Source organism: Calonectris borealis, chromosome 21, assembly GCF_964195595.1.
Source record: "Calonectris borealis chromosome 21, bCalBor7.hap1.2, whole genome shotgun sequence".
Lineage (NCBI taxonomy): Eukaryota > Metazoa > Chordata > Aves > Procellariiformes > Procellariidae > Calonectris > Calonectris borealis.
The window spans coordinates 310566-323073 of NC_134332.1; the positions used below are offsets into that span (position 1 = coordinate 310566).

The window sequence follows — 12508 nt, forward strand, 5'->3', positions numbered from 1 at the left end:
GGGCATGGGCTTGGAGGTTTCCTCATCTCAGGGACATCACTGCAGGGTGGGGGCTGCAAGCACCTTGGCCAACTGCGCTCAGGGCAACGCTGCTGGGCTGTGCAAGGAAGCAAAGTCCTTTGGGCTTTGGGTTGGGCCTGGCTCATGCTTCGGTTTTACTAGGAAAGCAAAGGAAGCAGGTGAGACTCCTCTCCAAGCGGGCGATAAGGGGGAACAGTGCTCCAGCCATAGACACCTTGCTTTGCTACAGTTCACCACTGAACTGAGACACGTGACTGAAGATCTCCAAGGAACCTGCTGGTGTCACCAGTGGGTCAGGGCATGTGGGCACGTGTCTCCAACAGGACACACGCAGGGGACCCTGAAGGCACGTTGTGCCAAATCCCATCATGTCAGGGCTGAGCACCATGAGGAACCAGCAGTGTTCCCAGCAAGGAGGCTCCCATAAGATCAGAGGTGCCCTCATGCCCCCCCTCCCACACGTACCCGGATGCACGGCCTCAATGTACCACGTGAGCACCCCGTAAACCACAGCATCCACGATCAGCATCATCATGGACAGCAGGAGGTTGAAGTCATCTCCTTCCACGGGAGACTGGCTGAAGGTGTGCCACTGGATGCCCACGCCGGCCACCTCGTACAGCGCAAAGTACTTGGAGCCCAGCCCGAAGGCTGTGGTGGACATGAGGGACTGCAGAGAGGCGGAGGGAAGGGAAGGGGACATCAGCAGGAACCACAGGCCAGCTCTGGAGGAACAGGTTAGGGCGAATTCCTACCTGGTGCTGCCCCACCCAACCCTGTGGAGATGCTCCCTGCACTGGGAGGGACCAAACCTCCTGGAGTTGCCTCCAAAGCTCCATGGCAGTTGGTTTATACAGGTAGAGGTTTGCCCAGGGGTTGGTGACAACTTGGTGGCCTGTGTACTGGACATGGGGTGCCCGGGGCAAATGTGGGGCCAAGCACCTCCCCAGCAGCCGCAGCCAACTCACCGCGATACACTTTTCAAAGGCCGTGATCTTGTCATGCGCCACCTCCTCCCGGATGGCCACGTACATGTAGGGCACGTAGCTGAGGAAATAGATGATGCCGCCACAGGCAGAGGCCAGCTTGGCCTTGGAGTAGAGCACCGACACCAGGAAGCTGCAGGGAGGAAAGCGTCACCTCAGATCCTACCCCACCAGGGCTCTCCCCACACCGTCCAACTGTGGTGGTGTTGAGGTGATAAATTGGCCCCTTATATCAGCTGGCTGGGGATACCTGTGTCCCTCCACCGACCCTTGCCCACACCTCGCTCCATGGCACACGGACCCCGGCACTGCCGTGCCCCCTCACCCCACGGAGTGCACCAGGCAGCTCACCAGAACATGATGGTGGCCACTGCGTAGATGGCGAGAAAGAGCCAGATGATGAGGACATCGCTGTGCATCAGGACCTTGCCGTACTTCAGGATGGCGGTGAGCGCTGTGACCGAGATGGAGAGCTGGACGAAGCCAGTGATGAACCAAGCCACCCAATGCACTGCGTTGTTCAAGCCCATCATCTTCATCACCTGCGAGGCCAAAACTGCTCAGCAGGGCTGTCCCCTACCCTGCGCATCTCTGCTGCCTCACTCGCTGGGGCTGGGAGAGCAACGGGCAGCACTGAGGGGTCCCCAGAGGCTGCTGGGAGCAGGCAGGCCACAGCACCCTGTGCCAGGGTGCCATCGGGCTCAGCTCCCTCCAACGCTGGGCAGGGCTCGTGCCAGGGACACTCGGAAGGACCAGCTCAGCCCAGGGACGTGGGATCTGCACCCACCCAGCTCATGCGCCCCAGAGACATGGGGAAGGTGCCCACGGGATGCAGCGCAGAACTTAGAGCTCAGAGATGCCAGCTCCTCCCCAGGGATCTCTCCCACATCCCCACCTCTTTCAGGCGATGCTCTTTCTCTGTCACAATGTGCTGGATCATCATGGCCACTGAGTAGACCCAGGAGATCACCATGCACAGGGGCATCATGTGCTCAATGACGAAGAGGAAGCTGGTGGGGTAGAGGAAGAGAGGGGAGAGCTGCATGGTGGCACCACCACAGAGACTCGGGGAGACCCTGGGGCGCAGGGCAGTGGAAGAGCTCTCCCACTGCCCAGGGACAACCAGCCCTCTGGTCCAGCAGCTCCTTAGTGCCCTGAAAGAGCTTCTCCAATGAGCCCATAGGACAATCTAGTGTCCTGGCTGTTAGGTCCTGGCAGGCAGGTGGGCAGCGGCTGTGGGCTCAGCCCGGTGCCCTGCCTACCCTGGTGTGGACGGGCCCCTGTCCACCCTCTTGCCCTGGAGGGCTGGTGACTCTGGGACTTCTCCAGGTGCTTCCTCCAGACCACTGTGTTCAATAACCACCAACAGACCCATGTACCATCCATCTACCACACTCCTCTTGTTCTCCCCAAGTCTTTCAGCCTCCAAGACACCCTGCAGCCACGAATTCCTCATTTCAGCTGCGAACTGGGCACAAAATCCTTCCCCTGCTGGCCTAGCCTGGTGGTCCAAGGAACGGGGCTTAACTGGTTGCTCATCACTCCTAATGTCACCAACCTCTCTCAGGCCCCCAAACTTGTCCCCTTTTCCCAGCTGAAGTGTCCTGGCTGGCAAAGGGGAAGAGGAAAGGTCCTGCCCCTGCCCACCCTGCCCACATGTGTGTTACTCACTCGTCCCGGGTATAACATGGGTACGGGAACATCTGCACATAGTTGCCGGGCTCCACCACGTCGTGGCCAACGAACGTGTTGATGAGGGCGCGCTCCATCATGTCTGGGGAGGAGGAGAGGCCAAGCTGAGCGGGCAGTGCCAGGGGACAGGGGCATGGGACATGGGCAGCTGTGGCAGGGAGCTGGCACTCACCCTGGATCCAGACAAAGCCGTAGAGGAAGTAGAAGCGGCCGCCAGTGTTGGGGCCGGGCCTCCAATACGCCCGCCGGATCTCGTTGGTCTTCTCCGTGAAGCTGGAGTTCTGCCGGATCTTGTACATGACGTGGGGGGGCAGTGAGCCGTCCCTGTTGGTCTGGAAGATGACACCTGCGGCAGCGGGAGAGACAGGGAGCCCGCTGGCACCACAGGAGACGGCCGGCCTGCAGTGACGGGCAGGGATGTGGAGGGGTTCAGCATGTCCCAGCCAAGGGCACCATAAGAGCTGTGACGTGATGGGCACAGATGAGGAGGGTGGGCATGGCCCTGGCATGGGATGCGAGGGCACGTGGACAGCAGGCAGCGGCGGTGGGAGAACCAAAACAGCGACAGGGTACTGCGCCCGGCAGGACTTGGCCGGGGCAGAGCATGGGTACCGCAAGATGCTAGGTCCGCTCATCCACCCAACACATGCACCAAGGGAGCCACATCCCAAAGCCAGTGGCCCCAGCCCAGGACACAGCTGGAGAAGGACATGGCTTCAGGGACCCCTGCGAAGGGGTTGGTTCCCGGGGACATACTGGCAAAGACGGTGACGTTGTCCTGGTAGGCCTGGTTCAGTGTGTAGTTGACGATGCTCTCCTCATCCGGGAAGCCTTTGAAGACGTCCACGCTGACCTAGGGGGAGGGGAAGGCCAGTGAGACCCCACTGCCCCGATGGGTCTAGCACGCGGACCCGGCACACGGTGCAGCATGTGCCACTCACAGCCGCTCCGCCAGCCTGGCTGCGGGCGCTGGGTGCCGCTCCAGCACCCATGTTCCCACAGATGGGCACAACCTCACCTTGGCCATGAAGTGGACCCAGCCGCAGGCGGCATTGTCGATGGTGTCCAGCTGCTGGAGCAGGACGCTGGCGTTGGGTAGGGAGAAGTTGCCATTGAGGAAGTTGTGGAGAACATCGCTGTCAGAGACATTCAGGATCTCTGGGTGCTTGTGGAGATCGGTGGTGAACTGGGACGGAGGAGACACAGGAGGGAAAAGCTGGGGTACGCCCTGCCTCTCAGCCTCCTGTCCTCCCCACGGAAACAGACAGGACCCAACGCTCCTCCTGGGGACTGGGGGACAGCGTCCACCCTGTGCAGGGAACCAGCCTGGTCCTTGCAAGAGCAGGCTGGGCACCCAGGAGCGCCTGAGAGCTTCACATGAAGAAGCTACGAGGTGCCTGGGGGCAGGACACCCCCTTCCCACCCCCAGGGCAGTAAAGCCCAGGCAGGCTCGGTCCCTGCACTATCCTACCTGCTGGAGCCAGCGGATGCGCCTCTGCAGCCTGCCCTCCTCCAGGTAGGCACGGATCTCGGGGGAGACGTTCAGCCACGCCTTGGCGTAGTGGGTGACGTTGCCCACGAAGGCGAAGGTCTCGTTGGCCTGGAGGGGAGGAAGGTCACATAGCAGGAAGAGGCAGGGCCCCCCATGCTCTCTGGGATGGCTAGCAGCCATGGAAATGTCTGCCCACCTCCCAGCAGGCATCGCTACCCTAACAAGGGCCAGGGCAGCTGCCTGCTTCTGGCAGCGCTGGCTGGCAAGCAGCTGGCCCCTTCCTCCGCACTCAGCCCTGGACCCGCTGAGCCCATCTGGGCAAGGAGGTCCCTGCAGAGTGGGGCTGGCGGGAGAGGAAGGATGGAGGTCCTGGCCTCTGCACCCTCACCTTCAGGATGACCTTGTCCACTTCGGTGCCCACGGGCGCGTACAGGATTTTGGGGTTGCTGGTCATCAGATGCACGAGGAGGCCCAGGTTTCGCTGCTCCTTGCTGGTGAAGCCCAGCGAGCTCATGTTGCCCTGCTTCAGCGCCTTGGGCTCAATTGTCCTGCAAAGGGGGCTCAGGCTGCCAACTCCGCTCCAGCCCCAGCGCCTGGCGCTGCGGGCAGCCCCCACCCCTGCCTGTCAGGGGATTTCACATCGACTCCTGTGCCAGCGCGGTGCTGCCCAGCACAAGGAGCTTCTTCTGGCTGCGGCACAAGGATGCAGTGCAGCATCCATCTCTCGCACGCTCATCGAGTGATGACCGGGGCCCTTGGCTGCTGGCAGAGGCAGGGTGGGCTCTCCCGCATCCCTGTCCTGACCAGAGAGCACCTGGATCCATCTCCCTCCGTGCCCCAGGGCTCTTACCGGTTGTTGCCGCAGAGGATGGGCTGCAGCCCGGCCCAGAGCTGCACGAATGCCGAGAACTGCCCCTGGGGATTGTCGCTGCCGGCTGGGCCCCCTCCAGTGCCCTCCTCCTCCACCGTGGCGTTGCCGGCTGTGGTGTTGGCGCCGGCCCAGCCGGTGCTGTTGGCAGTGGGCAGCGGGGCCTTGCTGGCGCAGGCTCCCCTGGGCAGCAGCTTGGCCAGCGCCGAGAGGATGTCCACGTCGCGGAGAACTTTCTCCATCTCCACCAGGTCCTCCAGGAGGGCGCGGAGGCGGTGCTGGGCGGCCGTGCTGTTCACCTCATCCAGCTTCAGCTGCGAGAATGAGCGCACAAGGGGTTACCCATGGCTGGGGCGACAGGGCCCTGCTCGCCAGTGGGAGGGGACCAAGGGGGACCCCAAGCAGTGGCACGTCCACTTTCTTGGTTAGAAGGTTGGAGATGTGCCCAGCTGGGGCCCTGGACTGATTGCCGTGCATCTGTGGCTATCGGGCAGCGGGAGTGCAGGCAAATGCTGGCAGGGTCTTGTTGGGGGACACAAGATGTCCGTCAGGCAGGAAGGGTGGTCCTCTGTGACCACAAGGGACACATCAGACTCAGGTGGGATGAGGAGAAGGACCTCAGAGCCAGCCTTGAGGAGCTGTACCACCCAGGGACATTGCCAGTCCTGGGGAGAGGAGCCTGCAGGGACACACTTGGAGAATGCTGGGGACACCCAGCCCCATCCAGTGGGCAGTGCCCGAGTGGGTGCCAGGAGGCAGAATCATCTGTGGTCCCACCATGGGGCTGGGCGGGGGGTGCCCATATGGAGTGAATGGGTGATCAGGAAAGGCCAGGCCATGTAACAGAGCCGCCTGTCCCCACGCATCCCCCGGTGAGTAGGGAAACCCTGCCCAGAACTTCTCCCTGCCCCACAGCCCACCCCACAGCTGGTGGGAGGCACATCCCGCAGCCCCACTCTCACCCTGCTGACGATCTTGGGGGTGTCCAGCTGGTCCTGGAGCTCGGTGGCCAGCTGGGCGAAGCGCTCCTGGCGGGCGGCCTGGCTGCCGTTGCAGGCCAGCGCCCGGTACGCCTGCAGCAGCGGCTGCTGCCCGGGGGCCACATGCAGGAGGCGGCGCAGCCCCCCCAGGCTCTGCTCGCACGTCAGCTGCTCCAGCACTGGCCCGGTGAAGAGGACACCCTACAGGGCAGGGAGCCATGGGGGCGCAGCGCCAGGCGCAAGGGCACTGTGACGGTGCCCGCCCTGGCAGAGCAGCTGCCTGCGCGTCCCGGTTCGCCCCGCGAGGCGCTCACCTCCATCTCGGTGACGAAGGCCTGAGGGCTGTCGGAGGTGGCGGGTGCCGAGGCGGCGCTGGCGAGGCCCAGGGCCTGGGAGAGCAGGCGGAGCAGCGCTGGCCGGCGTGGGGCTGCCGCGGGGTCCCGCAGCGCCCTGTGGACTAGCCCTTCCCGCAGGCTTCTCCAGCCGCTGGGGAGGCTCTTCTGCAAGAGGACCAACGGGGGTGGCTGGTAGTGTGGGGGCTCCCCGCACTGTGTGCATCCCCAGGCACACGTGAAAGGCCCCACAGCACCCACATCCACAGTCTCCATGGGGAGGGGAAGAAAAGGGGATGTGCAGATAGGGGGAGCGTGGGTCCCCTGCACCCCAGCCACAGGAGGGAACAATCTCCCCCGCTCCCTCCACAGCCGCCATCCAGGCGGTGCCATCACCCACTGCAATGGGAAACCGAGGCACAGGCATTGGTGTGCCTCAAAGCACTGGGGGAACCAGTGGCAGCACCGGGATGGGACCCAGCCATCCCTGCTGCTGCTCTGGCCACCTGACAGCATCCCGTCACATCCCCTCTGCCGGGATGGACACCCCCAGATCACCCTGCGGTGGGACATGGAGGGGATGCGGAGGACAAGCTCTGCCCCACCACGTTCCCCGCACGCGGCACTCCTCACCTCCATCTGCGTCATCTTCTCACTGGGGCCAAACCCATCCCACAGGTCTCGCTCGTGGGTCTCATCGGGTACCAAAGGAAAGGAACCGAAAAACAGGCGGTAAACCTGCACCGGGGACGGGAGCGGGGCTGCCAAGTGCGCCAGGAGTGGAAGCACCTCTCAACCCAGCAATGCCCCGGCATGGGGTGGCAGGGCAGGATGAGTTCTGGCCGGGTGCCCCCTGACTCCCACCCTGTGGGTCTGGTGGTCAGGGCTTAGTCTGGGTCAGGACGTGCCCGTTCGGTGGGGCAGTGCGGACCGCCGCAAAGCCCGGCCCTGCAGCACTGTGCAGTCACCCACCTCCCACAGGCCATCACCCACCTCCTGCAGGTCGTCACCCACCTCCCGCAGGTCAATGCTGGAGCCCAGGAGCAGCTCGGCCGTGCTGTTGGGGAGGGACAGGTTCTGCGTCAGGAAGCGGTGCAGCTCGCCCTGGTCCTTGGCCGCCCATGCCAGTGTGAAGCCAGATCCTGACAAGGAAAAAGGCAGGGGGATCAGAGCAGCCCGCCAGCATCATGGACGTGGCTTGGCCCCATGCGGGGACATATCACAGCTGGCCCTGCCCGGCACGCAGCGATGTGGGACAGTGGCACTGCCACACGCCATCACGTCGCTGGGTGCCTGGTGGGTGGGCAGCTCCATCCCTGCCTGCGCAGGCAGCGGTGGGAGCAGGCAGGACGCAGCCTACCTGCTCGGCTGCTGAAGTGAGTCTCCATGGAGCTGGGCTCGCTGCTGCTGAGCGCCTCCAGGCGCCGGCGCAGCGACTCCAGCTCCTCCTCCAGCCCTGGGTGCTGCGGGTCAAAGAGGCTGCTCTGCTCCACTGCTTCACTGAGGTGCTCCAGGAGCTGCGTCACCCTGCGAGAGCCCAGCACCGCCGCAGCTTCAGGGACAGGGACAGAGGGATGGGGACACCCTCCACAGAGCCCTGGGGTGGACAAGCCCCTCAGGTGCGCAGGGCAGCAGCACTGCCTGCCACAAGGCACTGCTGCCCCGGGAGCTGCCCTTGCCTGTGCACCAAACCCACCATGCCAGGGGCACAGAGGAGAGCCCCAGTGCCTCAAGGTGTCCCCAGGGGCCACCTCCGTCCTCGTCCCAGCACCGGGCACCTCGGAGCCCATGAGAGAATGGGCTGATATGTCCCCTGCGCCCCGGGGACACAGCGCTCTGCACCTAAGCACTTTGGGGGACAGGGGCTTGTAAGCCTTGTTGCCAGCGGGGCAGTGCCAGCGTGGGAAGGGGCAGGCTGTGCGCGGGAGTGCGCAGGAGCGCGTGGGGCGGGAGGAGGAAGCGCGCAGCAAGGGCACGACTCACGTGGAGTTGGAGTACTGCAGGAAGCCGAACTCGTCGCGCTGGCCGTCAGGGCACAGGGACTGCATGACGGGCAGGATCCCGGCCGAGGTGAGTGGGGCCGCCGTGTAGAAAGCTGGAGCCAGCGAGAGAGCGCAGAAGAGGCCGGGGAAGGTGCGGGCAGGGAGGGAGGAGAGGCAGGGGGGAGGCAGGGGGCCACCAGAGAGACAGACACTCAGTTCAGAGAAGCACGCGCTGGGCCCTGCGAGCCCCGCAGGAGGTTGGTGGCCAAGGTCAGAAGTCTGCAGCTTTCCCACCAAGGTTGTCCCTGGCTGGCAGCCCCCTGGGGCTATGGGCAGCTCCTGCCACCCTGGCTCCTGCCCTCTTGCCCCTGCCTGCTCCCCTCTGGGTGACAGGTCCCTCCCGCCCCAGTACAACGCCGACTTCTGCCACCTGCTCCCAGGACTGCTGCCAACCTCCCCTGGCCTCTTGGCCCCTCTTGTTAGTAATCTCAGAGGCACCGCCGGATCTCCAGAGGAAGAGGAGGAGGAGGAGGAAGAATACGACAGGGAAAGTAGAGTTGGCATCCACAGCTCCCCGAGACCCCAGCCTCCCCACTGCCCGGCTGCCCTGACGTGCGGCTGCTGGAGGTGGGTGGAAATGGAGACACAGTGGGGGGGGATGGAAGACATGAGAAGCAGCAAGGGGATGGCAAACCTTCGCCCCCTCCACCGGCGCTGAGCCATTGTCCCTGACAGGGTCTTTCCATGTCCTTCCCTGGGGCAGGGTGAGCCCGGAAGGGCCCTGCCCAAAGGGGACCAGAGGTTGTCACTGGGCAGTGCCGGGCAAGGACCCTGCTCTCGCCGCCCTGGCTGGTGGCCCTGTTGTTAGAGGCAGGTCAGTGCTGTTAGCACAGCCACAACAGGCAGGGGCTGGTGAAGATGGGCTTCTGGCAGGGACAAGGGACAGCCCAGGGCAGGGATGGGCACAGCATGGGACGGGCCAGCAACCTGCGCGGGTGGCGTTGCAGACGGTGGTGGCCATGCCATGCTTTGGTGACAAATTCAGCGCATGGGTAGCATCTTGCTGGCCTCCATGCTCCTAGCAGTGCCACGTCCTGGCTCATCACAGCTGCAAGGGGCCAGGACAGGGACCCAGTGGCAGTGCAGGGGTGGGAGCCATCTCCAGCCCCTTGGGGACCAGCCCGGGGGGAGCCCGGGCAAGACTGGGTGACCACAGGCCACCACATGGGTGCCAGCACCCAGCAGGGTCTGCCCCAGGAGGGAGATGAGAAGAAGGGGTAGGACAAGCCTCTACCTGGCCTGGAAAGCCCTGCAGCCCGGGGAGCCAGGGACATCCCCACCGGCGGCCCCAGCGCCTGGGGAACCTGGCACCGCCAACCCCAGTGGGGACACCACCAACTCAGTGGGGACACCACGACGGGCCAGTCCTGGCTGGGCAGCCCCCGGGGAGGAGCAGGCAGGGGCAAGCTCATCTTCACCAGCCATGGAGGAAGGCAACAGGGTTACAGAGGTGCAGATTAGGCCAGAATGAGTTGATCCAAACCGGGTTCTTTCTCCCCAAAATACGTAGCCGGCCCAGGCAGGGGAAGGGGGGGAGGCGCCCACCCGCCCCACCAACTTACAGACTGGCGCATGCAGTAGAGGCATGGAGGGCAGGCAGGCAGGGGAGATGGTGGGAAAGAAAAAGAAAACGTGAGCAAAAAGAAAGAAAAAACAAACCGAAAAACCACACAACACAGAGCGCATGTCAGCGCTGGGACAGGAATCTGGGCAGTGCCCGCCACCGCCCACAGCCGGACCTGCGCCCGCAGCTGGGCTCTCCCTCGCCGGCACACACTGAAACACAGGCTTGGACCATCGTTAGACCAGGTCACCGCTGCTGCCGGCTCCCAGCATCTCCCCCTGGCCCCACCGCGCCACCTGTGCAAGGGCACCCACCAGGGTGCCACATAGAGCCCTGCTCCGCCGCCTCCTCCCAGCGGCACAGCCTGCAGGCACCGGGCACCCACAGCCCCGGCCAGAGCTCCAGTTGCACATCTCCAGGATGCCCCAGCTCCAGTCCCATCAATTTGCACCTTGCCAGGGCCCCAGAGCACCCCCATAGCCAGGCATGGGGCTCCACACATGCATTTCCACCCCCCCAGCACCACAAGAAGCTGGGGAGCCCTTCCCAGCATCGCCCCAGCTGCTCCTCGAGCACTCGGGGGGACCGTGGCTGCCCCAGCACCATCCAGATCCTTCTCCCCCTTCCCCCCCACAATATCCCTGCTGATGGTAGCCACAGGCTGGTTGGCGCTGCCACCCCCGCGGGAGGCCCCCCCGGCTGGGACTGACGCTCCTCTCCAACCTCCCTGTGTCTGCCCCGCTAGCCCTTGGCTGCAGCCCCTGCCCAGCGCTACGTCCCCCAAAAGGCCCCTCTGAGTCCCCGCCAGCTGCCGCAGCCCCGCCCCCCACCGCCAGGCTGTCCCCGGGGTGCTGGAGCAGCTCCCCAGAGCCTCGGAGTGGCCCCAAGTGTGGGTGCCCCCAAGTGCGGGTGCCCCGGGCACTGCCCTGCTGGCACTCACCTTCCTTCACAGGGATGGTTGGCTTCTTCTGCCGCAGCCCCAGGAGGATGAAGAAGAGCACCAGGGGGATGAAGATCTCAAAGGCCAGCACCCACTGGGGATGACACAAAGCGGAGGGATCGTGATGCTTGAGGACAGGACCCGGCTACCAAGGAGGAGCGTGGGCATGACAGGGGTCCCCGGGGCACCGGTGCAGAGCGGCACCATGCCCACACCTTGCGGGTGGCTGGTAGCACTGTCACAGCTCAGACAGAGGCAAACAGGTCCCTGGGCACTCAAGGATCTCCTGCTCGTCCCTGCCTGCTCCATCCTGGCCAGGGCACCTCGGGACAGGACAGGATATCACAGAGGGGATGGACTCCCTACTCCAGCAATGCAAACAGGGTGCTGGGGCTCGAGCCCAGCCCTGACGGGCCACCGCAGCTGGGGCTGCCTAGGGGAGATGACCCCAAGTCCTTATGGCCAGCAAAGAGCCACAGACCCCCATCCTGCCAGTGCCCTCCCAGCTGGCAGCTTCCTGGCATGCCATCCCCCTGCCACCTGTGCCACCACTGGGTCCCACCTGCAGGGCCATACAGGGGGCAGACCCCAATGCTGTTGGGGCAAGGTTTGGTTCAGCCAGGCCCTGGCACCGGCTCCAGGTGCAACGGTGGGGGGAGCGTGGGGGGTTCTGGCACCCTCTCCTTGCCCTCCCAGAAGGCTACGGCTGCACGGGATTTCCACCAGCAGCAAATGGTAAATCACAGCAAATCCCCAGGAATCCCTGACCCCAATGGCACAGGCGGCCCAGGCTGGGCTCCATGCCCAGAGGCCCTGGGGATGGGCATCAGGGCCTTCAGCCACCGACACTGGCACGCTGCCAGCACAGCTGCTGCTGGTTTGCACTGCGAGTGCCCAGGCCACATCACAGCACCACTGCCCTCACTGCTGAGTGGAGGAGAACTACTGTAGATGGGGAAACTGAGGCATGGGGTGAGGTGAGCCAACCTCAGCTCGCTTCAGAGCCGGATCAGACCCTAGGCTGGCGCTGAGACCCCAGAACCTGCTGCCACCACAGGCAGGGCAGGCCCCAGCTCTGCTGCTGGGAAGGTGCTCGCTACAGCACCAGCACCTCCCACCACGCTCCCGCACCATCCCAGTCACCCACGGTGACCAGGTACCGGAGGGGCACGGCAGCGGGGCGGTAAGAGAGGGCTTTAACATGACAGGGGCTGTCTGGAAGGACACAGCCGGCAGCAGGTGACAGGGTCAGGCTCTCCTGTCCCCAACAGCGTCACCTCCACGCTGGCCTCGCTCAGGGGCTGCAAACGCTCTGCTAAGAAGTCACAGCAGCCCAGCAAACAGCGGTGAGGAGAGGGACCCCCAACCCCTGACCCCCACCGGCACATGTCCGTGGCACTCCTGTGGGCACCATGGTTGGCAGGGCTGTGGGACCAGGATGGCTGCACCCATGGGTGTCCCCCAGTGCTGCACTCCCCACCCCCAGAACTGCTGATTTTGGGGGAGGCGGAGACTGGAGGAAGAAGGGCTGGAGGGGACTGGGCCAGCAGACACCCCAGGAGCAGTGCCAGGGCTGGGGGATCCCCATCTT

The 12508-nt window shown here is 64.4% G+C and overlaps 1 protein-coding gene across 6 annotated transcripts in view; it reads right to left on the reverse strand.

The window, feature by feature from the left end:
- ABCA2 (ATP binding cassette subfamily A member 2) overlaps positions 1 to 12508 on the reverse strand; it is a 36506-nt gene that overhangs the window by 16691 nt on the left and 7307 nt on the right. For 2 of the 6 annotated variants that reach the window (XM_075170156.1, XM_075170154.1), the window contains exons 1-17: positions 8355 to 10509; positions 7732 to 7898; positions 7386 to 7513; positions 7005 to 7160; positions 6354 to 6539; positions 6022 to 6240; positions 5042 to 5373; positions 4580 to 4739; positions 4171 to 4299; positions 3718 to 3885; positions 3456 to 3552; positions 2872 to 3045; positions 2679 to 2781; positions 1903 to 2017; positions 1359 to 1549; positions 990 to 1140; positions 487 to 691 (exon numbers count right to left, since the gene is read on the reverse strand). In XM_075170156.1, coding sequence (XP_075026257.1) covers positions 487 to 691; positions 990 to 1140; positions 1359 to 1549; positions 1903 to 2017; positions 2679 to 2781; positions 2872 to 3045; positions 3456 to 3552; positions 3718 to 3885; positions 4171 to 4299; positions 4580 to 4739; positions 5042 to 5373; positions 6022 to 6240; positions 6354 to 6539; positions 7005 to 7160; positions 7386 to 7513; positions 7732 to 7898; positions 8355 to 9076 — 3403 coding nt within the window. In that variant the 5' untranslated portion in view covers positions 9077 to 10509. Of the gene's footprint in view, positions 1 to 486; positions 692 to 989; positions 1141 to 1358; positions 1550 to 1902; positions 2018 to 2678; positions 2782 to 2871; positions 3046 to 3455; positions 3553 to 3717; positions 3886 to 4170; positions 4300 to 4579; positions 4740 to 5041; positions 5374 to 6021; positions 6241 to 6353; positions 6540 to 7004; positions 7161 to 7385; positions 7514 to 7731; positions 7899 to 8354; positions 10510 to 10917; positions 11012 to 12508 lie in introns of those variants that run through there. The other 4 variants (XM_075170159.1, XM_075170158.1, XM_075170155.1 and 1 more) reach the window with 4 other exon arrangements.